The following is a 25485-nucleotide window of genomic DNA, read 5'->3' on the forward strand; positions in this document are numbered from 1 at the left end:
TATTATTGGGCACTTCCGGGGAAATAGGAGATGTCTATATTTATTCTATTTTGTTGGGTTTAACGTCTCACCGACAAAATTATAGGTCATATGGCACTTCCAGGGAAGTAGGAGATGTCACTAGAGTGTCTATATTTATTTTATTTTGTTGGGTTTAACGTCGCACCGACAAAATTATAGGTCATATGGCGGCTTTCCAGCTTTGATGGTGGAGGAAGACCCCAGGTGCCCGTATTTTATAGTTATATAATCATCTCGAAAGTCATTGAAATTCGTCACCTTAAAGGGGTAACCATCTGGAAGAAAACACTTGCATAATAAGTGGTAAACAAAACAACGAAACTTATAGATGCAGAGTTTTATTGTTGTTATAGTCTTTTATCAGTCAGTTCACAAGGATTTCTATATGCTTGATCTCATATGGCCGTTAAGCTGGATATAAGAGAATCCCGTTGAAACAGGTCGCTTTATCATTGTGTATTCCTTCGTAGTGCGCACATGCGCCAACACTGACAACATCATCAATAGCAAGATATACAGGCGTTGTCGCTGTTATCTGATATGATCCAACTTCATCAGCACCGAACTTATCGGAGAAAAGCTCAAGTATATCATTTCCGTTCTTCTGAACATAACATTGAACCTTTTGGTAGTCTTTTTCCTGTGCAGGGGACAGTGTGACGGCTATGTAGTACATACAGGCAACTAGAGCCTTGAATCGTCCTGTAGTACTGTTGTATCCATTACCATTGTTCATGACCACATTAGGAAATGTTACATTAGTGCCAAGGATTTAAAAACCAGTGGCTAAATACTCGACTTCAGTTTCTGCAAAATGCAAATACATCTTGAATCTCTGGAAATACTAAATTCCTCATTTTCTGTTACTGTAATCTAATTTAATTGTTTTAGTGTTTATTTGACGCATGTCTTCTGAAGCTGAAGTAACTTAATTTAAAACAGAGAAAACATTTAATTCTTCATGTTCGCGTCCCTCAATCATTTCTATGTTAATAATCTTTTCATCAGCTCTGTAACTGTAACTTGAACTACTATTACAATGACCACTAAATAAATGTAGATTCTGAATTTGTTTGAACTTTCAGTAAGAGCATTAATGATCTAAAGCTTACGGTATTTTAATAATGAAAAAAAATCAAGATCTATGAAAATGATAATAAGTATACAAACGCTATCAAGGAACATAAAAGGTAAATGTAGAAGCGCAGAGCACACCAAACGCTTTTTTTACAACATAATTAAAGCACATACTGTATTGGCAACATTCTATAGATGTAATATTATGCAAGTCAAGTAATCACAGGTCAAAATGATTTACCTTGGATGGTTTCTAAGCTGCTAATACGCTGTTCCAGACTGTTGAGCTTACAATCTGCGAAACAGAAGAAATAAAAATTTTAGTCACTTCCATATTAAATTGGTTACTCATTTCTTATAGCCACAGAATATTCTGAACGTTGAGTCGTATATAATTCGTAACAAATATTGTCAGTCCAGAGCTAATTGTGTAACAATGGAACATTAAAGCCCTGCTCCCGTCCTACCTTTTAACCTTGAATTGTCACTGAAAAGCATGAAAACCCTGACTATAGACACTTGTTAAAATAGAGTCTATTTCATATACAATTCTATATGAAATACCTGTGGTTTTGAGTGCTAAAGTGTGGCATGTGGCCGTTAACTGTTACCTATTGTAATCATGGGTTGCATACACACAAAAGAATTTGAATAGCCGGGGAGCAGAGCTTTAAAAACAATATATATATAAACTTAGGCTTGGAAATAACCTTTATAGAGCTGGTAGAAATTTCATGAAATGTCTAACAGGATTGGATTTGTCAAATAAATGTATGTTGTTAATCAAATAATCAAATTATATCATGTGCATTTCATGCTATAATATAATATAATTAATCATATCAGCACAGAGCAATTCTAAAATGCAACAAAAGTTCAAAAGCAATCTACCAGTCTACAAAATTATCGTTAAGGTTTTTGTGATGTGCACAGCTGCGGCTACTGCATTCGTCTTGAAACTTACTGCAAATCCACTACCGTTGATCAGAAGTGTACCAGCATGATAAATAACTATGCTGCAAATGTAGCATAATGCTACACTAATGATGCACACATACAACATTCATGCGTTATAAGCAGTAAAGACATCAAATATACTGCAAGTAGCTACTGCAACTAAGTTGCATTTTCTAAATTATCATAAGTACTGAATTCAAGCATAATACTGCAAGCATGCTGCACATCTGATGTGTTTCCATTATAGCGATAATGCACATTGATTTTGCGCATTAGCGTCTGCAGAAGCCCGTATGTATGTTTTAAATATCCATAACCGGGGCCCAGAAATTAACAGCACTACTAAAAACCTGCACTGAAGACTTTTAAACGATTTGTTTTTATTTCTCTTTGTTACGAACATAACATTACCCATTATTTGAAATAGTGCTTATATTTTTTAAACAGGAACAAAATTTAAAAAATTATTACTTGGCATTCGAGTTATTTTGAGTATAAAAACATCTCATGTTTAGATGAGTTCGAACATATTGAATAGCTTTCAAGATTTATATGAATTCTGTGAGAAATTAGATAAAAAAACATACCGGCGAACATACTTCCTAAAACAAACAATATCATTCCAAAAATAAATAAATAAATAAATAAATAAATAAATAAATAAATAAATAAAAAACAATTGCACAAGTTACACGCAGTTTGATACATTTATGGTTCGTCTACGAAAAAATATAAGGCTCGGCAATAGCCTCGCCTAATATATTTTCTTTAACTCGCCTAATAAATTTAAATTTATCCGACAGTAACCTAATATTCTCTATAGATCTCCGTCTGCGCAATAATAGAAAATCATTTCAAATATAAAATCGTGTGTTAACAGCACGTGAATTGCCTTGTTTGCACACGATTTTTCTCCCATTAATACACAGGCGGATCCAAAGAAAAATGTGTAACGGGTGTTAATCTGAATTTATACCGCACAAACTTTGTTTCAGGCTGATGGGATAGCATATTACAATGAAAATTGATAAACTGCAATACTTCAACATTACATGTTCTACTGGCATTCACGAAAATGTTTAAGAATATTTAACCTATGTAATGTGACTGGACTGGTAACAAAAACAAGAAATATTACATTAAAGATTTAAATTGCTGATATCAAATTACTGTTGAAACCGCGTGCAAGGGGCATAGCTCCGTTGCCTAAGGTCCCTCTATAAATTCCAGTTTATTTAGTTCTGTCCATGGTTGTGTTGTCTAGGACATGTCAATTGTTTTATATAGGAACTATACGCCGTTTTTCAAAGACTTATACATAGCGCATCATTGAATGTTTCATGTATTCCGCCGTATGAACACATCTGCGGGTGTCTAAAAAGTTCTGGTACTTTTAGTAACATGTGCAAATGCAGATTTCCGGGCAACCCGAGGATAGAGAGCATGGACGTTAACGTAACATGTGTTTCCACTATAGTCTGTGAACATGATTAATTAAACAGAGCTTGCAGCATTGTCATATTTTTCGTGTTGGGCGGCGACCTCTGTAGTAGCAGTTTCTTTTGTCAATTCTAAAATACTACTGTCAATCGATGTCTTGTATACAATACCCAAGCAGCTTCAACTCTGAAGCAAACTAATCCAAAATTTAAACCAATATATATGGCCATAATATTTCATTCTAGTTTAATTTTGTGCCAAATTTGACCAGTAATTCAAAAGTATTGATCCTTGATCCATCAAAATTTTTAAAATGTTTGCACTATTGTGCTGTTAATCCTTTAGCTAAGTACGTGTATCTGTAATGGCCTTTCAGTTAGGTGGGAGACACGCAACATCATCTCAGAAATTTCAGATACCTAGACTGGAATTCGAATCCGGGACCACTGGATTGACAGTTAAGCATGATACTTGACCATACTAGATTGCAATTTAGCACTAGAGCAAAAATTATTTCTAAGGAGACTCCATATACTGTCTGAATGAATGAATATTGTAGTGTTCATGTTTGAAATTAAAGACGAACTAATACATCGGCTTTGTGGGAAAATTGACTCTACCAATAGATGGTTACAAAACACAATAACATCATCGTGTCTTATTTTCCTAGACGGACAATTTAAAGAAAAAGCAAAAACAAATGTTGAAAACTGTACCACTTACACACATCTGGCTTTGTTTCGCATGTCTGTCCAGCAGAAAATACAAGATAAGAAGCAAAGGTTAAAAGTAGCGCGAAGAACATTCTCTGTCTTTTCACTGTAGTGTATGCTCCTTTGTTGAATGAATATGTTCTGTGTAGCTAAACACTCAGCTTTATAAACTGTTCGTTCAGTTATGCATCAAAACACAAGTCTTCTGTATTGATACTAGGAAAGGTATATGTCATGCAATATTTCGTCAACATTAATTAACGTTTATGATCGTGTAAAGAATGTTTATTGTCAGATTTCACTTTGATGAAGGGCATTTCATTCTGACCTGATAAGAACGGTCATACTGTTCTGACATGTTCCCTCTATCAAACATAGTCGAGTACAAATACACAACTTAATTATCCCACATTACTATGTAGCCAAGTTAATATTAAATCAACTCAAAATGATAGGTGACAGTTAACAGTTTCCAGCCCTAAATTCGAACTGGTTAAAATCAGAAATATAAGGTAAGTTAGCAAATTGAGTAGATTGATAGAAATTTTTATCGTAGTAAATGAAAGTCATTAGAATCAATCACACTGAAAATTCATTGTTCAGCCAGTCACTGATGTATAGCGAGTACCTGTTGAGAAATGGCGGTGAATGCGAAACTATATGCAAAAATATATCTTTCTTTCAGTTAGTCATAAAAACAGAATCTCATTTGACAGGGTCCACAGGAGATTCTAATCAGCTCCAAAACGGTACGAATAGCACATACTTTTAAATACATGCTCTGGTTACGGTGTGTCCTGAAATTCTAGAGCAGTAAACTAAATATTTCTATCATTTGCAGGGACGTTCCTATGGATTTCTGAAGATTGGCAAAGATGCATGTTTTAGTCACCGGATTTTGCGGCCGTTCTCCACAGAGGTCCAGGCTTACGTGTACCTAAGACGAAAGATGGAAATTTCCTTGACCGAATATTGAATGAAGTCAGTCATTGTAAATCAAAAACTGTATGTTGTCTTTCTCAGACTTACAGACTGTCGTAGTAGTGGCTTTCATTTGAGTAAGACATATGCTTGAGGTACCTTTATAAGGGTGATGTACGATTGAAGGTACCTCAAGCATATGGCTTACTCAAGTTTTTGTTGCCAGTAAGCTGTAAAGACTCAAGATTTCGAGACTCAAAAGTTCCATTTTTGGTGTTACGCTAATTCTTCATTTCCATCTCTCGGTGTTACCTCATAAAAAGTGCATGAAACACAATTTATCTATTCCCTTTCATAATCAAATGTCACAAATCGTTCAACTAGTGTAATTAGCCACCAGACTGCCTACAAAATGAGGTGAAATATTTATTGCTGTATCAATGAAGGCCGACGAAACACAAAATTCGCCTTCAGAACGATTCCTAGAAAAGAAATGATTTTCTGGAGCAACTACTTATTGCCTATTGAAACATAATGTTTTTTTTTCAGCCGTATGCACGTATTCAATTGTTACCATACTACAAAAGATACTTGCCAGTTTACTCACCGTGTATTCTTTCTGTGGTGAATTCCGCAATTTATTTGCGCACTCTAGTGTTATAACGGTCGTAGGGAAACAACTAAATTTCCATAGGCCCACATTGTAATGTTTCCGGTCATGGGACCTTCCTAACATTTAAACTTTTGATGCCACCTACTCAGGTTGAAAGAACTATCCAAAAACTATCGAAAAACTGCAGGAAATATATATGTTGACCATCATTTTTGGGCACTTTTTTCTCTTTGAACTCGGTTACCCATAGTCCGGCCTTGAATTTTTTTTTATTTTTCATAAAAATGCCCTACTGATAGAACATGCATATTTCTCACACAAAATGCATCGTTTCATATTATTTTAGCCTGTAATCATAGACTATAGTTTTATTTTATGAAATAAGATAGTTTTCAAACACATCCAACATATTTTGCACCAATGGGAGATCACTTTACATGATAGATATTCACTGCAGAATACCATATACTTTTTCAGCCAATCAGAGGCCTCCTTGGTTACTTCCCTCTGACCTATAGTTTGAATGATCTGTTATTTGCGCATGTTGGTGTTACTGGATATACACGGTGCAATAGGTAACAATTAACGACCGCGCGCCACACTTTAGCACGCAAAACCACATGTATTTTATATAGAATCTTATATAAAATAGACTCTATTTTGTCAGGCGTCACTGTTCATAGTCAGGATTGTCATGCTTTTTCAGTGACAATTTAAGGTTAAAAGGTAGGACTGGAGCAGGGCTTTAAGCGGAATAATATTATAGTCCAATTGAATATAATACTCCATGATCCCGAAGAACCAGAAATTATAACGAAACTTACGAAACGGTGCCTTTTAAGGTGTTGCTATGTTGAGACCGGGCAGTTTTGCTCTCACGACCAGAGAGTGATTAATTAATCAATATAAAAGTGTAGCTTACATTTTCAGGTATATGCTTCATAAACAGTTAAAGTTACAGCTATCTCGCGTCTCTTATCCCGTTCATGAACCGGAATTCGTATTTAAAGCTCACATTACATGTATTATTGCTATTATCTAAAATTGATAAACCTATTTCATAACAGTGATTTGTTTTCGTTAATTTTATCTATTATGCAATTATTTAGATGTAAATCATATCTCACTCACAGAAGGGCGGTAGTTTGAACATGGCTTTGAACAATGTAAGTATTATGACAGAACTATATTCTTTCGACCAAAATCGTCGGGCAAAATCGCCATTTGATTTCGGAACATTACACATTTTTGTTTTGAAATGTTATTTTTATTCTAACGAAATTATCCTGAAACGGGCTGGTTAAAGCTCAAAATTATCTTTAAGAACTGTTTGGTAACCAAGGTGCCTAAATTTTACAATTAAAAATATCCTTTCAATATCGCTTCTGGCGATTAGTTACAAACAAATCAAGATATTTTGAAAATTAAATTAAAAAATGACGCAAATGGTAGCGTCCTTTTACACGAAATAGCAGAGCAAAAGCCTTGTTCCGAAATATGTTTTATTTATTTTATTAAGTTGGCTAATAAGTAGAAAACCGACTGATGATCGATTCATTGTTTTATTATTACTTCAAATGAATTATTAGATATATACTTATTTAATTATCTGATGGTGCGGCAATTTTCCTTTGGTCTTTTCAACATGATAAACATGGCAACACCCAAAAATAGATAAAAAATGTGCACACTTTTCCACTACTTTTAGTATCAAGGCGTAGCTTATAAAACATTTGTTTAAGATGCATGACACTCCTTTATATGATAACCATAATTACTGCGTGATGCGATAATCTGTCTAGTAGTCTAAAGAGTCCGGTGGTCCCTGTTCAGAGGTGGTCGCTTTTCAGGTGGTCTCTGGTCACAGATGGTTCCAGGTCACAGGTGGTCTCTGTTCACAGGTGCTCCCTGTCCACAGTTGGTCCCTGATCCCAGATGTTCTCTGTTCACATAGTGCTCCCTGTCCACAAGTTGGTCCCTGATCAAAGGTGGTCCCTGTTCACAGATGTTCCCTATTCACAGGTGGTCCATGTTCACATGAGGTCTCTTTTCGCAGGTGTTCCCTGTCTACAGTTGGTCCCTGATCACAAGTGGTCCCTATTCACATGTGGTCTCTGTTCACAGGAGGTCCCTGTTCACATGTGGTCTCTGTTCACAGCTGGTCCCTGTTCACATGTGATCTTTTTTCACCGGTGGTCTCTGATCACCGATTGTTCCTAATAAATGGTGATCTCTGTTCACAGGTGGTTCCTCACACAGGTCGTCCCTGTTCACATGTGGTTTCTGTTCAAAGGTGGTCCCTGTTCACATGTGATCTCTGTTCACCGATGGTCTCTGATCACCGATTGTTCCTGATAACTGGTGATCTTGTTCGCAGGTGGTTCCTGACCACAGGTGGTCCCTGTTCACATGTGGTCTCTGTTCACATGTGATCTCTGTTCACAGGTGGTCCCTGTTCACATTACGTCTCTATTCACAGGTGCTCCCTGTCTACAGTTGGTCCCTGATCGCAAGTGGTCCCTGTTCACATGTGGTCTCTGTTCACAGGTGGTCTCTGTTCACATGTGGTCCCTGTTCACATGTGATCTCTGTTCACCGGTGGTCTCTGATCACCGATTGTTACTGATAACTGGTGATCTCTGTTCACAGGTGGTTCCTGACCATAGGTGGTCCCTGTTCACTCGTGGTCTCTGATAACAGATGGTTCCTGGTCACAGTTCGTCCCTGACTATAGGTGGTCTCTCATCACAGGTGGTTCCTGTTTTCAGGGGGTCTCTGTTTAAAGTTTTCCCTGATCACAGGTAGTCCCTGTTCTCAGGTGGTCTCTAGCACGTGTTTATCTACGCGGAAATTCTGTGTGGGCTAATGGTCTTTATTTGCAAGAACAAGATAAAATAAACTTTATATGTTTAATTAGGGCCTTTACGGTCAGATAGTGTATGCTGACAGATGGTCTTGAGCACAGGCTATGCTTCAGACAGAAATTATACAGATGATCTTTATTCACATTTTATAAACTAGTAATCTGGAAAAAAAATAATTCGGAAATAAAACTCATGCCAGATGGTCTCTGTACAGAGATTGTCTTTAGCACAGTTTTGACTGTAGCTATAAACAGTTTTTCGAAGATGAATGCTTTTTGAGATGTTTCTCGATAGGGCTTACAACTTATTTTTTCTTTGGCTAGAACATCTGTGCCCTTTAAATATATACAGTCTGGTTGTCAATTATTTGATAAAGTTGATAACTTGTAACATTTTTTTCTGGGGTTCAAAGAGGGAACGAATATTTAAAATAAAACAAGAAAATAATTAGTTATCAATGCTTTTTAATTAAATGTTGTCCATGCAATAAACAGTTAAAGAACTGAAACTGTTACATTATCTTTCGCTTTAAATATCGGGGCTTCCACAACAGATGTTGCTATGTATTGTACAATGCATAGCGAAAATCTACCGCGTCCATTAGAGGCGGCTAATTTTCTTCGAATTTTCATCACAAATTGCAGTCACCTTCAAAAACAGTTAGATCTTTCTCAACTAAGCTTGAAGCAGCTGAATTAGTTTGTATTTCTGGTTGGCCTGGTGGTGAAGTTTTAATCATAGAATGCATTTCAATCTTCGTTATAGCGCTTCCGGTATCTGTCTTCCTGTTTGAAGTCCTGCGTGAAACTGACGAGGTTGTGGAAACCGACAGTCTATCTGTATCACCGAGGAATCGCCTAACAGGATTGAGATAGGTCCTGAAAAGTGTTTTCCGGAATCTTCTGTTGAAAAAGGTGTAGACATAAAAGTTGGCGTGGAAAGACAGGACCAGAAGAAGTTCATAAACTAAATGAAGAGCTCTGTTTGTTTCTAAATTCATGCCTTGGCCTTGATTGGTTGCCTTGTCTATAGCATTGTACAAAAGCAATATTCCATACGGTATTTCCGGTATCAGAAAAACTAAAACCACTGCTGTAACAATGATAGAAATACGTCGATTTTCTTCCTTCCGTCTCGAAATTTGTGATTTGCTACTATCCATTCGGCACAGATTTCTCTCCCCTGATCTCAATTGAAGAATGAAAAGTGTAGTAAGTATTACAAGCACGACACAGGGTATCAAATGACGTATGAAAAATGTAATGAATAAATACACGCATCCGCCTTCGCAGCCTTTCTCCGTCAGTTCCCATTGACACTTGCCATCAAATGCTCTTTCTCCGAGAAGATGATACACATGTAAAAGTGGGGAAATAAGTACAACAGCCACACAGCAAATTATGGTTTTTGGTAAATTCAACAGAAGTTGTGACCGATATGGGTATCTTATTGATATATATCGCTGAATAGCAAGAAATAAAGTGAGAAATATCGACATTGAATGGAACGACTTGGACAAAAAGTACTTTGAAATCATGTAACCATTGCAAAGGTCTTTCGTTAGTTCACATGCGCCCACTGGTTCCGGCGTCTGGGTATCATTATAAAAAAAGTAACTAGTATTTCCTCCACTTTCATATTGGGTCGTAGAAGATTGTTCACTGCTGGTATAATTTGTGCTGTAATCGTAGTCATCATCATAAAAATAGTAACTAGTATATCCTCCACTTTCATATTGACTCGTAGTAGATTGTTCACTGCTGGTATAACTTGTGCTGTAATCGTAGTCACCATATGGTGGAACATACTTCAAGTAGACCATGATATAAGACGGCAGAGTCACGAGTCCGGTAAGCGAGTCTGAAATTGCAATGGCGGCAAGGACTATATTTGTAGCATTGCGCACCTTTCTGCGCAGCAGAACTGATATCACAACGAGGTTGACGAGGAATGTAAGTATAACCAAGAATTCCCAAACATACAAATAGAATGGTTTTTCAAATGTATAAGCAGCATATATGTAGTTATCCCCATAGTCAAAAGGATGAATATCATGTTCATTGTAGTGGTCACGTTGTGTGGTAAAACCTAACCAGTTCGTGAGGTTCTTCGTTGGTTGAGAACTGCCTGTAATGCCAGACAATTTAGAACCGGTACTCAACCACTCATTGGTAGTTGTTATAGTTTGATCAACGGTTGTTATGTCATTCTGTGTTACACTTGTCCTTAGATACGTCTCGCCGGTAACAGTTACATCAGTGACCGCTTCTGAAGAGATGTTAAACACGTACGTTGTATTTTCCATGTTTAATCACACATTACAGTTCCTAATAAAACGCTGAAAGGATATGGCATTGTATTCATTCACATGTCGATTCCACCCTCATAATTGAGCGTCAGGGACACACTGTTGTTGGTTTAGCACTGAAAACAAAGCGTTAACTTTATTATAAATACGACATATAGCGGTCATTCTCCGATATCTTATACGTTTACGCGCAGTCTCTAACTATACCTGAAGAGTTCTATGCAGTTACATTCCTTCATGCATTTTATTAATATTATGTATTTATTAAAATCACTCGACTGTTTAAAATAGAAGACAAAAAACTTCCAAAACAAAATTAGTGTCTGCAGTCAGTCTTAAATATCACTATCAGTTTGTTCATTGTTTTATAAATATATATATACAAGCATATCTTAGATGGGTTGGGTCGACGATAAATATCCCCAAAGAAACTTTCAACAACTCAATGTGTTTGATACTAAAAAAATACTTCATTCAAAATCCTTATTCTATTTTTGTAATTTGTCCAATATACTTTCTTTCAGTTAAAAATTTCTAACACGATTAAATCGTTCACATGGTCAAAGGTGGTTGCAAAGAGGAACGTCTTGCAATAACATATATAAAAACGATTTCGACTGGCAACATCTGTGTGGTACAATTATTTTTTACTATTTTTAATTTGTTTTGTGATAGCCTTAATTCATTTTATGATGTTATAAGATTGAATTAAAGGTATTAGATACAATAAAATAGGACTATGATAGTAGATCAAACATTCTTATGTACTATGTTAGAGAAACACCTAGGAAAATATATTGTTAAGCTGTGGACCGCAACTGTAAAGTGCGAACTATTTTCGTGTTAAAATAAAACAATTATACTTATCTTCCTAATTTTTAGTTTCCCAAACTGAAGTGCATATATTGATACAAATGTCATACTGTGATGAAAGCAAAACAAGAAAGGATAAGAATGAAAGACAAATCTTACAGAATTCTTCTTTTTAGCGGACAAAATATAACTGTATGAGCATATCGAACTAAAATCTGTAACGGAGCTAGGAATATAGTCTTAAAATGTGTAAGAAAAAAGATTATGAATCATTACTGCTGAAAAGAAAAAAAAGTGGGGGGGGGGGGGGGGGGACAAGTATCTTGAAGAGTATTATATCAGTGAATAAAATGCAGGCTGTTCTTTGATTGGAAAAAAAGTTCACACTTGTGTTAAGGACAAGTGATACAATTATTACTCATTCGAACGACTGCCTGTATTTCAGTCACTGATAAAATATAGAGTGATATTTATTATTTCTTTTGTACGGTAATTGTGTATATCACTTGATCTAGTGCGTATTAAATGTGTTTCCGTTAGATATAATCAATCTTCAATCCTTTAATTCAGTAAACTATATTGCAGTCTAAAATGCTCACATCCATTTATCTTATACTTGTATCATATAATGTCAAATTGACTGATTAAAGATTATTGATGAAAGCAATTAATTCGTTCTCTCAACAAACTCGTACAAGAAAGACTGAAAAAGGTCGTCCTTTTTATAATAAGCTGTATAAGAATAATTACAACTGGATGCATTTTAGTCAATTTCAACTTCTGGAGAATCGCATATTCCACAAAGACGGAGTATATGCGAGGTTATAGAACATGTGTCACGACAAATACATTTATTCAAGATAAGGTTATTGCACAAAAATGTCGTGTATATGTTTTATGTGTTATATGTAATTAATCTGACGCTAACAATAATCAAAGTAATTACATTTAATTAATATTGACTAACAGCCAGCAATTTTAATAATTCTGAACATTTTGAACATTACGGAAAGCTCTATTTTTATCTTCATTACATTGTTTTGTGCTAGAAAGTAAGTACAAAGAAATGAAAAAAAGGTTAAATAAAAGAAAGAATACTTACCAGAGTTATAAAACGATAATGTATCCTTACATGGAACACACACATTTACATGCAGTAATAAAAGCAGTCCTCCTGTTCCTAGTGTATTCGAAAGGTTATGATGGTATAATGTTAACATCCTCTAATACTTGTAAATATCCCGCAGTCGCGGAAACAAACGTTATATTAGTTTGAAATCTAACGGAAATACTACGAAAATATCTTTCAATAGAAAGAATCCTATATCTTTCTAAAAATATATAAATGTAGTGACTGACTGCAGAAGTACGACAAGAGACTATTTTAGGGGACTCCATTGTTAAGAATATTCCAACGATTGAGGGAGTAAAGTTACAGTCTTTCTCTAGTGCCACCATCGGAAAACTGTCCTTTCTGGTCGACCAAAAAGAAAGTTGATTTAAATGATAGTCATTTTATCGTTATTCATGTTGGTTCAGATAATATTAGTAATCGTCAGTCATTACATTCTATGTTATCAGATTTTACCAATATAATAGCTGCCATCAGACATGAAATTCCTACAATAAAAATCATTGTATCTTCAATTCTTCCTCGACCGGTGGATCATACTATATATGATATCAAAATAAAGGAGTTAAACCATTTTTTGAAGATGTTTTGGCTGCTGAGCTGAACTGTAAGTTCATCTGTTCCTATCGTCCTTTTTGTTTCAAGGGCAAGTAAAAAAGTCTGTTTTGCAAAATTAGAAGGGGCTCTATATTTGAATTCCGAAAGCTCTAATCGCCTAGGAATTTCTTTTTATGGGTGATTTCTAGCTTGCCCACTTAATCATCCATAAGTTTATTTAGGTTCAGCAGTTTTCTTATTAAACAAGTATGAATTCATTCTATAAGAGTTAAAATGCCTTTGTCAAATTACAGATACATGTAAAAGTTTCTGTTATTTAAGGTAAGATGTTATACCAGAATCTCATTGCTTATTTTATCATTTAATGCAGTTTGCTATTTTTGTTGCTTTTCTTGCTTATTATTATTTATGCTACTTTTGTTGCTTTAATTTTCCATTGCATTGAATATTGATTGGCGGGTTATTTGTTATTGTGTTTGTTTGATAATTAAGGTTCAAATTATTTGATTGACATTTGGACTTAAGTTTAACAAATGTAACAAGTCATTCATTCATTAAATCTTATTAATATAATTGACGTCTGTCTTATACTTTTTATGCAAGGAGTTATTTGGACTATTCTAATGTATGTAATTGAGGAGGACAGCAGATCCCTTTTTGTATTCGCTTGATATAAACTAGCCGATAAAGCACTGATAAAGTATTTTCATAACTCTTCATTAAGCGCTTTATATTACATGAACTGTAAGAATATCATTGTAATCATTCTAAAAGTAGCCCATCACACCTGTAATTACTAGAATATATGAGACAGCGCCCTTTACAATACTGGATAGTATTATTGGACACTTCCGGGGAAATAGGAGATGTCTATATTTATTCTATTTTGTTGGGTTTAACATCTCACCAACAAAATTATAGGTCATATGGTACTTCCGGGAAAGTAGGGGATGTCACTAGAGTGTTTATATTTATTTTATTCTGTTGGGTTTAACGTCGCACCGACAGAATTATAGGTCATATGGCGACTTTCCAGCTTTGATGGTGGAGGAAGACCCCAGGTGCCCGTATTATATAGTTACATAATCATCTGGAAAGTCATTGAAATTCGTCACCTTAAAGGGGTAACCATCTGGAAGAAAACACTTGCATAATGAGTGGTAAACAAAATAACGAAACTTATAGATGCAGAATTTTATTGTTGTTATAGTCTTTTATCAGTCAGTTCACAAGTATTTCTATATGCTTGATCTCATTTGGTCTTTAAGCTGGATATAAGAAAATCCCCTTGAAACTGGTCGCTTTATCATTATGTATTCCTTCGTAGTCGTCACATGCACCAACACTGACAACGTCACCAATGGCAAGATATACAGGCATTGTCGCTGTTATCTGATATGATCCAACTTCATCAGCACCGAACTTATCGGAGAAAAGCTCAAGTATGCCGTCTCCGTTCTTTTGAACATAACAATCAACTTTTTGGTAGTCTTTTTCCTGTGCAGGGGACAGTGTGACGGCTATGTAGTACATACCGGCAACTGGAGCCTTGAACTGACCTGTAGTACTGTTGTATCCATTACCATTTTTCATGACCACATTAGGAAAAGTAACGTCAGTGCCAAGTATCTCAAAACCAGTGGCTAAATACTCGACATGAGTTCCTGCAAAATATGGATCAAAAGCCTGTTACATACAGTAAGAGCTCAATTAAGTTAATTTTAACTCTCTGGAAATATTACATGTTACAATCGTTTCCTGTTACTGTTATCTAATTTAATTGTTCTAGTGTTTATTTGGCGCATATCTTCTGAAGTTGATGTAGCTTAATTCAAAACCAAGAAACCATGCATGTAATTCTTCGTGTTTGCGTCCATCAATCAATTTTTTATCAGTAACCTTTTCATCACGTCTGTAACTGTATTTTGAACTACCATTAGAGTCAACACTACATAAATGAATTTGTTTGAACTTTCCGTAAGAGCATTACTGATCTAAAGCTTACGGTATTTCAATAATGAAAGAAATCAAGATCTTTGAAAATGATAATAAGTATACAAGCACTATCAAGAAAGATAAAAGGTAAAAATAGAAGTACAGAACACCCCTAACACTTACAGATTTTTTTAACATAATTAAAACTGATACTGCATTGGCAACATTCTATGAATTCCTAGAACTTGTAATATTATGCAAATCAAATAATCACACAAAATGATTTACCTTGGATGGTTTCTAAGCTGTTAAGTTGCATTTTCTAAATTATCATAAGTACTGAATTCAAGCATAATACTGCAGGCATGCTGCACATCTGATGTTTTTCTATTGTAGGGATAATGCACATTGTTTTTTCGTGTATTAACGTCTGCGGAAGCCCGCATGTATGTTTTAAATATCCATAACCGGGGCCCAGAAATTAACAGCACTACCAAAAGCATGCACTGGAGATTTTTTTTTAAGATTTGTTTTTTTATCTCCTTTTTACGAACATAACATTACCCATAATTTGGAATATTGCTTATATTTTTTTTAAACAGGAACAAAATTTCAAGAATAATTACTTGGCATTCGAGTGACTTTGAGTATGAAAACATTTCGAGTTCAGATGAGTACTGAATAGCTTTCAATATTTATATGAATACGACGAGAAATTAGGTTAAACATGCCGACGGACATACTTCCTAAAAACAAAATCATTCAAAAAAAAAAAAAGAAACAATTGCACAAGTTACAAGAAATTTAATACATTTATGGTTATCGACAAAAGCTGAACAAGGCAGATGCTCAAGAAGGGTGCAAACAAATTGAAAAGCTAGTAAGTACATTGTAGGAGCTAATGCGTTTTGGGTTGATAACGTATATAGCAAAACATCCTATGGACAAGACTGCATGTTTTATGTTACAAAAAGAAGTTATTACATTAGATCTCCGTCTGCGCAAGGATAGAAAAGCATTTCAAACATAAAATCGTGTGTTTACAGCACGTAAATTTGCCTTGTTTGCACACGATTTTTCTCCCGTTAATACACAGGCGGATCCAGTGAGAAAAAGCAGGTTTTTTTTGCATGATGCAAGAATACAGAAAAATGTGTAACGGGTGTTAATCTGAATTTATACCGCACAGACTTTGTTTAGACTTATCGGATAGCATACAATGAAAACTGATAAACTGCAATACTTCAACATTACATGTTCTACTGGCATTCACGAAAATGTATAAGAATATTTAACCTAAGTAATTTAATATCGTAACAAAAACAAGAAATATTATATTAAACATTTAAAATGCTCATATCAAATTACATTACTGTTGAAACCGCGGGCAAGGCGCATAGCTCCGTTACCTAATGTCCCTCTATAAATTCCAGTTTATTTAGTTCTGTCCATGGTTGTGTTGTTTAAGACATTTCCGTTATTTTACATAGGAACCACTCGCCGTTTTTCATTGAACTATACATAGCGCATCATTGAATGTTTCATGTATTCCGCCGTATGAACACATTTGTGGGTGTCTCTAAAAAGTTCTGGTACTTTAGTAACATGTGCAAATGGTGATTTCTGGGCAACCCGAGATAAAGAGCATGGATGTTAACATAACATGCATATCTACTATAGTCAGTGAACATGATTAATTAAACCGATCCTGCAGCATTTTCAATTTTTTTTCCGTGTTGAGCGACCTCTGTAGTAGCATTTTTTTTGTCAATTTTAAAATGATACTGTCAGTCGATGGCTTGTATACAATACCCAAGCAGCTTCAACTCTGACGCAAACTAATCCAAAATTTAAACCAATATATATGACAATAATATTTTATTCTAGTTTAATTTTGTGCCAAATTTGACCAGTAATTCAAAAGTATTGATCCTTGATCCATCAAAAAGTTTACAATGTTTGTACTATTTTTGCTGTTAATCCTTCAGGAAGTGTTCACCAGCTATTCTAAGTACATGTACCTGTAATGACCTTTCAGTTAGGCGGGGGACACGCAACGTCATCTAAGAAATTTCAGATACCTAGACTGGGTTTCGAACCCCGGACCACTGGATTGACAGTAAAGCATGATACTTGATCATCGGGCCACAATAGATCACAATTTAACAATAGAGCAAAAAATATTTCTAATGAGACTCCAGAGTCTGTCTGAATGAATATTGCTTTGTTCATGTTTAAAATCAAAGACGAACTAGTACCTCGGCTGTTTAGGAAATTTGAGTCTACCATAAGATGGCTACATAAACACAATAACATCTTCGTGTCTTATTTTCCTAGACGGACAATTTAAAGAAAAAAACAACAAAGAAAAATGTTGAAAACTGTAACACTTACACACATCTGGCTTTGTTCCGCATGTCTGTCCAGCAGAAAATACAGGATAAGAAGCGAAGGTTAAAAGTAGCGCGAAAATCATTCTCTTTCTTTTCACTGTAGTGTATGCTCCGTTCGTGATTGTTTGAATATGTTCTGTGTAGCTAAACACTCAGCTTTATATATTGTTCGATGCGGTATGCATAGAGGCACTAGTCTACTGTAATGATACTGGGAAAGGTATATGTCATGCAATAATTCGTCAACATTAATTAGCATCTATGTTCGTGTATAGAACGTTTATCGTCAGATTTTACTTTGATGAAGGGCAGTTCGTTCTGACCTGATAAGGAAGGTCATGCTGCTCTGACATGATCCGTCTATCAAACAAGCCGAGTACAAAACACATAATTATCCTAAAGTACTATGTAATCAAGTTATTATCAAATCAACTAAAAATTATAGGGGGCAGATAACAGTTTCCAGCCCTACATTCGAATTGGTCAAAAGCAGAAATATAAGGTAATTAAGCTAGCAAATTGGGTAGATTGATAATAGTGAATGAAAGCTTTCTGTAAGTCATTAGAATCGATCACACTGAAAATTCATTGTTCAGCCAGTCACTGATGTATAGCGAGTACATGTTGAGAAATGGCTGTGAATGCGAAACTATATGCGAAACTATTTCTTTCCTTCAGTCGGTCAGAAAAACAGACGCTCATTTGACAGTGTCCCCAGGAGTTTCTAATCAGCTCAAAAACGGTACGAACAGCATAAACTTTTGAATACATGTTCTGGTTATGGTGTGTCCTGGAATTCTAGAGCAGTAAACTATATATTTCTATCATTTGCAGGGAGGTTCCTATGGATTTCTGAAGATTGGGAAAGATGCATGTTTTAGTCACCGGATTTTGCGGCCGTTCTCCACAGAGGTCCAGTCTTAGTTGTACCTAAGACGAAAGATGAAAATTTCCTTGACCGAGTATTGAATGAAGTCAGTCATTGTGAATCAAAAAATGTATGTTATCTTTTTCAGATTTACAGACTGGTTTGGTTGTTCGGGACGTCACAGCTTGTTTTGGAAGCTCATTTCCCCACAGGCGCGGAGTATTTGTAATGGGTTTTTGTCAGTGCAATGTATGTCCTATTTCTTTCAGTTTTAAAAACTTATAATAATGTCATCAATTTCAAAAACCCGATTTCAAAGAGACAAATAAGTTCCATAAGACAGTAAGACAGGAGCAGAAAAGAAAGCAATTTTGTTGGACATCGCTTCGAAAATTCCTTTACTTCAAAGAAAAAAAAAACAAAAAAAAACTGAAACTGTTTTATTTTATTAAACGCCTTTTTTACGTAAAACTTATTCAATTGCGTTTTACAAACATAAAAAATACGTTTAAAAAATTAAGACATTTCAAAGATGTATGAAATAAATGAGCATAAATATCATTGTGAATAAACTTTTTAGTAAATATTAAACAAAAGACCAGGCATCAGATAAAATTAATAAAATATTAAAATATTAAGATACAGTAAGATAGCTGTTTTCTTAGTAAGTAAGTAGAAGTGAGTTATTGTGACATGTCCATAAGTTATTACAAACAACTGTATCTTTGTATTTGTGATAAAAATTTTCATATTCGAATGAATTTACACAATAAAAATCATCCAGTTCATGTTATCACAATATCTTAAAAAATCACAGTCACAGCCTCTAAAAGAGTGCAAAGTAATTTCCAAAATAATGAGTTTCAACTTCTTTTTGAAAACATCTAATGTGTCCGAGTTCCTGATTTCGAGAGGCATTAGGTCCAACAGTACCAAAACTTCTGTCACTGAATGTTTGCGCTTGTTGAAAGGAACAACGAAACACCCAGTAACGGAATTTGAAGAACGCAAAGTTCCTTGTCTGTGTTTGTTTTGTGAGAAGTTCTGAAAGATATTCCGGAGAATTTCCAACTGAACAATTATACATGTACGTGAGCATTTTGAATGTGAGTTTCAGTTTGATGAATGCGCAAGAAAGATATAGTTTTGATCCATAAACATGTAACTGTGCATTTCTAAAGTAAATATTGATGGCTTACCAAAATTGTTTGAATTGTAACCCTAGCCAAATACGTATTTTGTTCAGCGTTTTGCAATAATTATGCAGTTATTTGAAGAGTATATTTACGTCTTTCGTAATTTACTCACTATTTCTTTAAACGTTGTTTTTAAGCTTATTCGTTTTGCAAGAGCTTGCTAAAATGATTTTAATGACAGAAATCTTCAGAGCACCAAGAAATTGTTACAACAGGGTAACCGTTATAATAAGTTACGGAGAGCTTTTAGTAAATTTTATTACAGATCGTCGAAACTGTTAGGAAAATACAATACGACTCTTAATACACTTTTAAAACTTAGACTTATACACCCGGAATACTATGGAGATGAAGTTTATAAAATTCGGAAAATTAAACATACCCCTTATTTTAATCAAATATTTGTAAAATTGGTTAAAAAGTTTATCAAAAGAGGATACGATGCGAAAATCGTGAAGCATAGTGCATGTTTAGTGATTGACCCCTCTACAGTTAATTGCTACGTTTTCCTATTTGATGGTGCGATGACTAATAAAGTGTAGGACTCCATGATGCTTTTCACCTAAATTCTACATACAACGGACGGAGGGAGTTGATTTTTGTCTTACAGTTTCCTTAGTCATGCTTATAAAAGTTAGGCTCTTGTTGCTCTGACTTCAGACAAGTTGTTGAGTACATTGGTGTAATTATACTTTAAATTTACATTAATTTTATGTTTTGCTTTATCTGTTTTTTTGCACTAATGTTGGAGCCTTTCTCAGCGGGGATTTTATTTACATTGTGTAGTTTAACTTGTTAAAAATAGGTTAAGTACGAGGTTTGCATGCCCTAAACGCGTGATTTGGGGTGATAATAGGTCTTTTAAAACCATTTTTTAACAAAACACAGTTGTGTCTTTTTTTCTTTTCAGTGTCTTAAACAGATCTTTTTTTATGGCAGCTTTTAGACCCTTGGGTCAAGATCAGCAAATCCAGCATAGCTTTAAGTATGACCTGCTTGAGTTGTCTCTCTTTTTTACAGCTTTTATATAATATGTTCGTACTGTTTTCATCATGTTGTTATAGTCGGTTCAAAAGCTCTTCAGAGCTTATGTTATAATGTTGCTTTCTTTGCCGACTTTAAATAAAACCTATCATATCTTATCTTATCTTATCTTAAACCCCCAGTTTCCTTTATATATGTTTCTGTCCGTTCTAAGGCGGTGCCCCTATTTTCAACTGGTTGTTTTGTCTGTCTTGTATTGTCTGTTGCGCATGTTTTCTTATTTGTTGTAAGCGTTTTCCTCCGCCTCAATCCCCCTATTGTCCTCTCATTTCCCCTGCATTTACGCTACTTTTTGCTCCCCCCCCCCCCTTTACTTTGAGTAAGTTTTCGTGCCGCCCCCCCCCTCCCCTCTTGTTTCAGCTGCCGAATCCTAAGACGATACTTGATTGTTTTCTTCAACCTGAATGGGTGCGTTTGTATGCTTGTGAGTCTATAACGGTGCCCTACTGTTTTCTTATGTGTTGCTTGTTCGTTTTTTTATGTTATTCAGTTGATCGTAGTTGTGTGTTTATCTTTGGTACATGAGTGTTTGCGCTATTGTGGTTTACGATGTAGTGCGACTGTTTTTAAAGAACGTGACATTCCCTTGTATATTCGTCCTTGTTCAACTTTCCCCTTCGGGTTCCTTTCCCCACACCCCACACCGAACCCATTTTGCCCCTTACCATTTCCTCCCCTCCCCCCTCCCATCTATATTTGGCATAAATTAATATGTACTTGTTGCATGTTTGAAGCAACCCGTCTAAAATATTTTTCCATTACAGCTTCTTTTTTTGTTGGCCTGCTATGCAAATGCGTGGCTCTGGGGCTTTGTTTTTGGTGCTCTGTGCTTCCAAGAAATCTACCCTTACCTATTATCTTTTTTAAGGGATCGTCATACCAGGTGTATTTTATAACACTTATTATTCCTAACATTTAAAAACTGAAATAGTAACTTTGGCCAACATATAAACAAAATATAAACTCCTGACATGTATTCAAAGTATTTTTCATAAAATTTTGTCACTTTTACCAAGGAAATTATTTCCGTAATTTTACTTTGGTATGACATTATAGTTCAAGGTAAAATTGTGTCAATTAGAACTCTGAATAGCCACATTAGTTTTCTTTTCAACCTGTGAGTTTCAGGCCTTTTCGTCCAACATTCATGAATCCCCATCTGACTGTCTTTTTGCCTACGGTCTTCTATTAGTACTACATACACTGCCTTGTTTGGCGCGGAGTATATGCATTCATTTACATATGAATTATATAGGTTTTATTTATTTCTTACCGATCGGCAGGAGGCATTGCTCAAATACATCTGTTATCGACTTGAAATCATTCTAGTCATTAGTTCGAGACAATTTTTAATTAAATGCGGTTCGCACCTAGCGAAAACAAGGCAAGTTGTAACGGATTTAGCATCATATGTAAATCATGTTATATATAATGAAAAATGGCATATGATGCTCTGTTAATAATCAGATATCATTTGTACATAGAAGTTGAAACAGAGTAGAAATATTGAACAATACGAAAGTCAAATGGTAATCAAAGCAGTAATGTTGACGGTAAAAATGTGTAGATTTTATTAGTGCGGGTAACCAATATAGCAATTTTGATCAATAAAAACATAAAGAGGTACCCAGCACAGCCATTTGGCACAACTAAAAGCTAAAAGGTCAACAATGCAGCAATGATGAACTATTACAGGCTAAAGGGGCAACAGTGATCATGAACACAGGATGCACAGATGTCAATAATACAGCAATATCGAACTATAGGAACGTGAAAGTATAATCCTTGTAGCAATGTAGTAAATTTGGAGATAATATACTAAAAGGTGCATGTACAATAATAGGTTCACAAAGAATGCAGCAATGTAGTAAATTGGGAGATAACATGCTATAAGGTGCATGTACAATAATAGGTTCACAAAGAACGTCTGACATTGCACATCGTTATGAGACGTAAAACAACGAGTATAATTGTATCAAAACATACAGGTTTAGTCGCAAATGTTTTTGTACAAAAATATGAAAATGAAAACGGTTTGCAATAAGTTATATATTAAAAAGAAATACATATCATAAAACCCGCCATCTTTTCCAAATATACATTGAAGAGTTCAAACAATTGAACGTATTTTCATTACAATGTTGTACTAACTCTAAGTGTTACCTTCGCTTACGTATTTATTGAGCATCTCAAAGCTTTACAAAATAAACTGTCTGATTTTCTGCAGAAATTTGTGTCGCTACCAATTTTTACAAAGTAGACTGGTCAATTGGCATATCTTGCAAGAGTGGTATTCCGTGTTCAGGACATGGCAAAGTCCATTTTGGCCATTTCAATTTTTGTTCAGAACAGTCATGTTAGAGAACTATGTCGCGTATGCAGAAACATTTTCGGATGACGTGTATACATGCATAAAATGACATCAATTTTACTGAACTCAGTTTTCAGAATTCCATACATTTGGAAATTTCCAAATTTCTTTGATTGTTAGTTGTTTTTTTTCCGTAGAATTATCAAACAGGTATGATATTTGAAATTAAGATATATCAAAGATATATTGATATGTTTTAGTTATAAGTCAACAATATTTTTTTTATAGAGTGACAGTGTGCATTTCACTGATATCTTATTGTGTATATTATATAAGTTATGTTGTACACTGATGAGACTGAAATAAAGAATATATAAATGTATTATATATTCTTAATATATAGTGCAAGTTAGTACATGTACATAATTATATACGTGAAAACAATGTATCATGCTGCTTTTCGAGAAAATTGCATTATTGACATGTTGAGTGTTTTTAAAGACATATAAAATGTTGCAGATGGTACGAAACATTTTTGTTTTGATCTAGGGTGATCAAAAGTACACACACACACTATATAGGCAAGAACAGATTGTTCCAAAACTTGTAAGGAAATTGAAGAATCTGAAACTTCTAAAAATGTGAAAGCATATATATATTGTCAAAAGGTATATTCCAACATTTTATGGTTTCAAGTAATGCATATACAGAACCATTCATTAAAATATGATATAGAAAATTTGAATATAAAAACTGTTTACTAAAAGAATAAATTGGACCAGTCCTTTAAAAAGAAGAAGAAAAACAAATATTCAAGGAATTCGTAAAATTATCTTATGTAATATTATCTTGCCGATCGTAAACTATTTCATAGATAAATATCTTTACTGATATTTTAAGGGTCGGATGTTGGGGAAAGGTAAACCAAGGATGAATATTAAACGGAAAGCCAAGTTCCTTAAACGTAGTATTCCTACAACGTCGCAGACACGCACGTACAAAAGACAAACGCGCACACACACAACTAACATACACAGATAAAAAAGCAGAAAAACATCACTGTGAGGCACCCCTCATGACAAACACGCATAGATACACACGCACGCACGCACGCACGCGCGCGCCCGCACGAACGCACGCACACACACACACACACACACACACACACACACACACACACACGCATGAAAATACAACATTCGGGCAACACCAAAGGGCGGCCGGCGGACAAAATTATGGTGGGCACGATAACTTGCTCATGGTAACACTTACTGCCTGGCTTGCCTGTCGGTAGTCGAAAGTATTGATGTGTTTTTTGGACCTCAGTCAATAGATTTAACTGTTGCCCAGAATCTATTCAGTAAATTTAAACTGTTGATCAAGATGCCATTTAATAAAGGGACGATGAACTAATATTTTGTGTACAGACTGGTAAGCCATTCTGGTAAGTGTATTCTTCTGCATTTATAGGCAAACAATCAGTCAGTAAATGATTTGGGAAGAACAGCAGCAGTTCTTTCATGAGCAGATTTCGTCTGAGAGAAAAAAGAAACAGTTGATGGATGTGAAAGAATACTTTTACAAGGCTGCAACTGCTGCTCTACATGATAAAAGTATGGGCAATATGGGGCAATAATATGTTTTCTTGTCTGAAAGAGATTTAAAAGATAAACATTATGCAACACATTACCTATGTTGGCATTGATTCAAACTGTAATGAGTGGGTCTGTTACAACTAAAAACACAAATTGCCATACAGCAAATTGGGTTAATTTTAGTTTATACTTGTCACCCAGAATATGGTTGTAATTGCACAAGTTTTATGAACATTTGAATCAGTGAAACTGTCATAACATGAGGTATCTAATATATTGGCTTTTTAGCTTTAGTGTCCGGGGAAGAAAAGACCCTCCAAGTTGGATCAGTGTAATAGAATGTATTTAATCTGGTTTATAATTAACAAAACAATCCTAATAATTTTCATATTTTAATGTACACATAGTGTGATTTATCATTTGTAAAAGTATGTTCCGAAACATCTATGTATGTTATGTTGTAAGGAAAGCAACGTCTAGTTTTGAAAAGTTACAGAATTATGTCTCCCACATGTAATTGAAAGACATATTGATTTTGTGCCGACTGTCTGTCCTGCCTGTCCGTCCGAGCTTACATTTGCATATTTAGTTGTTTATAGGAACAATAGGTAACTGTACTTTTTATGTAGTTCATTCCGTAAGGCTCTTATGTGGCTATTTTTCTTTTACGTGGCTAATCAGGAGAATAGAAAGAACAAAGAGTAGCCACATAAATAGCCATATGTG

At 35.0% G+C, this 25485-nt stretch overlaps 1 protein-coding gene and 1 long non-coding RNA gene across 2 annotated transcripts; both read right to left on the reverse strand.

The window, feature by feature from the left end:
• Positions 1-457: 457 nt before the first annotated feature.
• Positions 458-17894, reverse strand: LOC123526288 (uncharacterized). The gene is made up of 3 exons (XR_006681549.2): positions 17747-17894; positions 1340-1393; positions 458-828 (listed from the first exon to the last, which is right to left on the reverse strand). It is a non-coding gene; the product is annotated as an uncharacterized LOC123526288 (long non-coding RNA).
• LOC123526285 (uncharacterized) lies at positions 9054-13073 on the reverse strand. Its single transcript, XM_045305376.2, has 2 exons — positions 12830-13073; positions 9054-11030 (listed from the first exon to the last, which is right to left on the reverse strand). The coding sequence occupies exon 2, from the start codon at positions 10909-10911 to the stop codon at positions 9238-9240; it is 1674 nt and encodes a 557-aa protein (XP_045161311.2). The 5' UTR covers positions 10912-11030; positions 12830-13073; the 3' UTR covers positions 9054-9237.
• Positions 17895-25485: the final 7591 nt, after the last annotated feature.

Source organism: Mercenaria mercenaria, chromosome 14 (assembly GCF_021730395.1).
Source record: "Mercenaria mercenaria strain notata chromosome 14, MADL_Memer_1, whole genome shotgun sequence".
Taxonomy (NCBI): Eukaryota; Metazoa; Mollusca; class Bivalvia; order Venerida; family Veneridae; genus Mercenaria; species Mercenaria mercenaria.

Coding starts and splice junctions, on each gene's coding strand:
- LOC123526285 (XM_045305376.2), bottom strand. CDS start 10,911: ATGGAAAATACAACGTACGTGTTTAACATCTCTTCAGAAGCGGTCACT.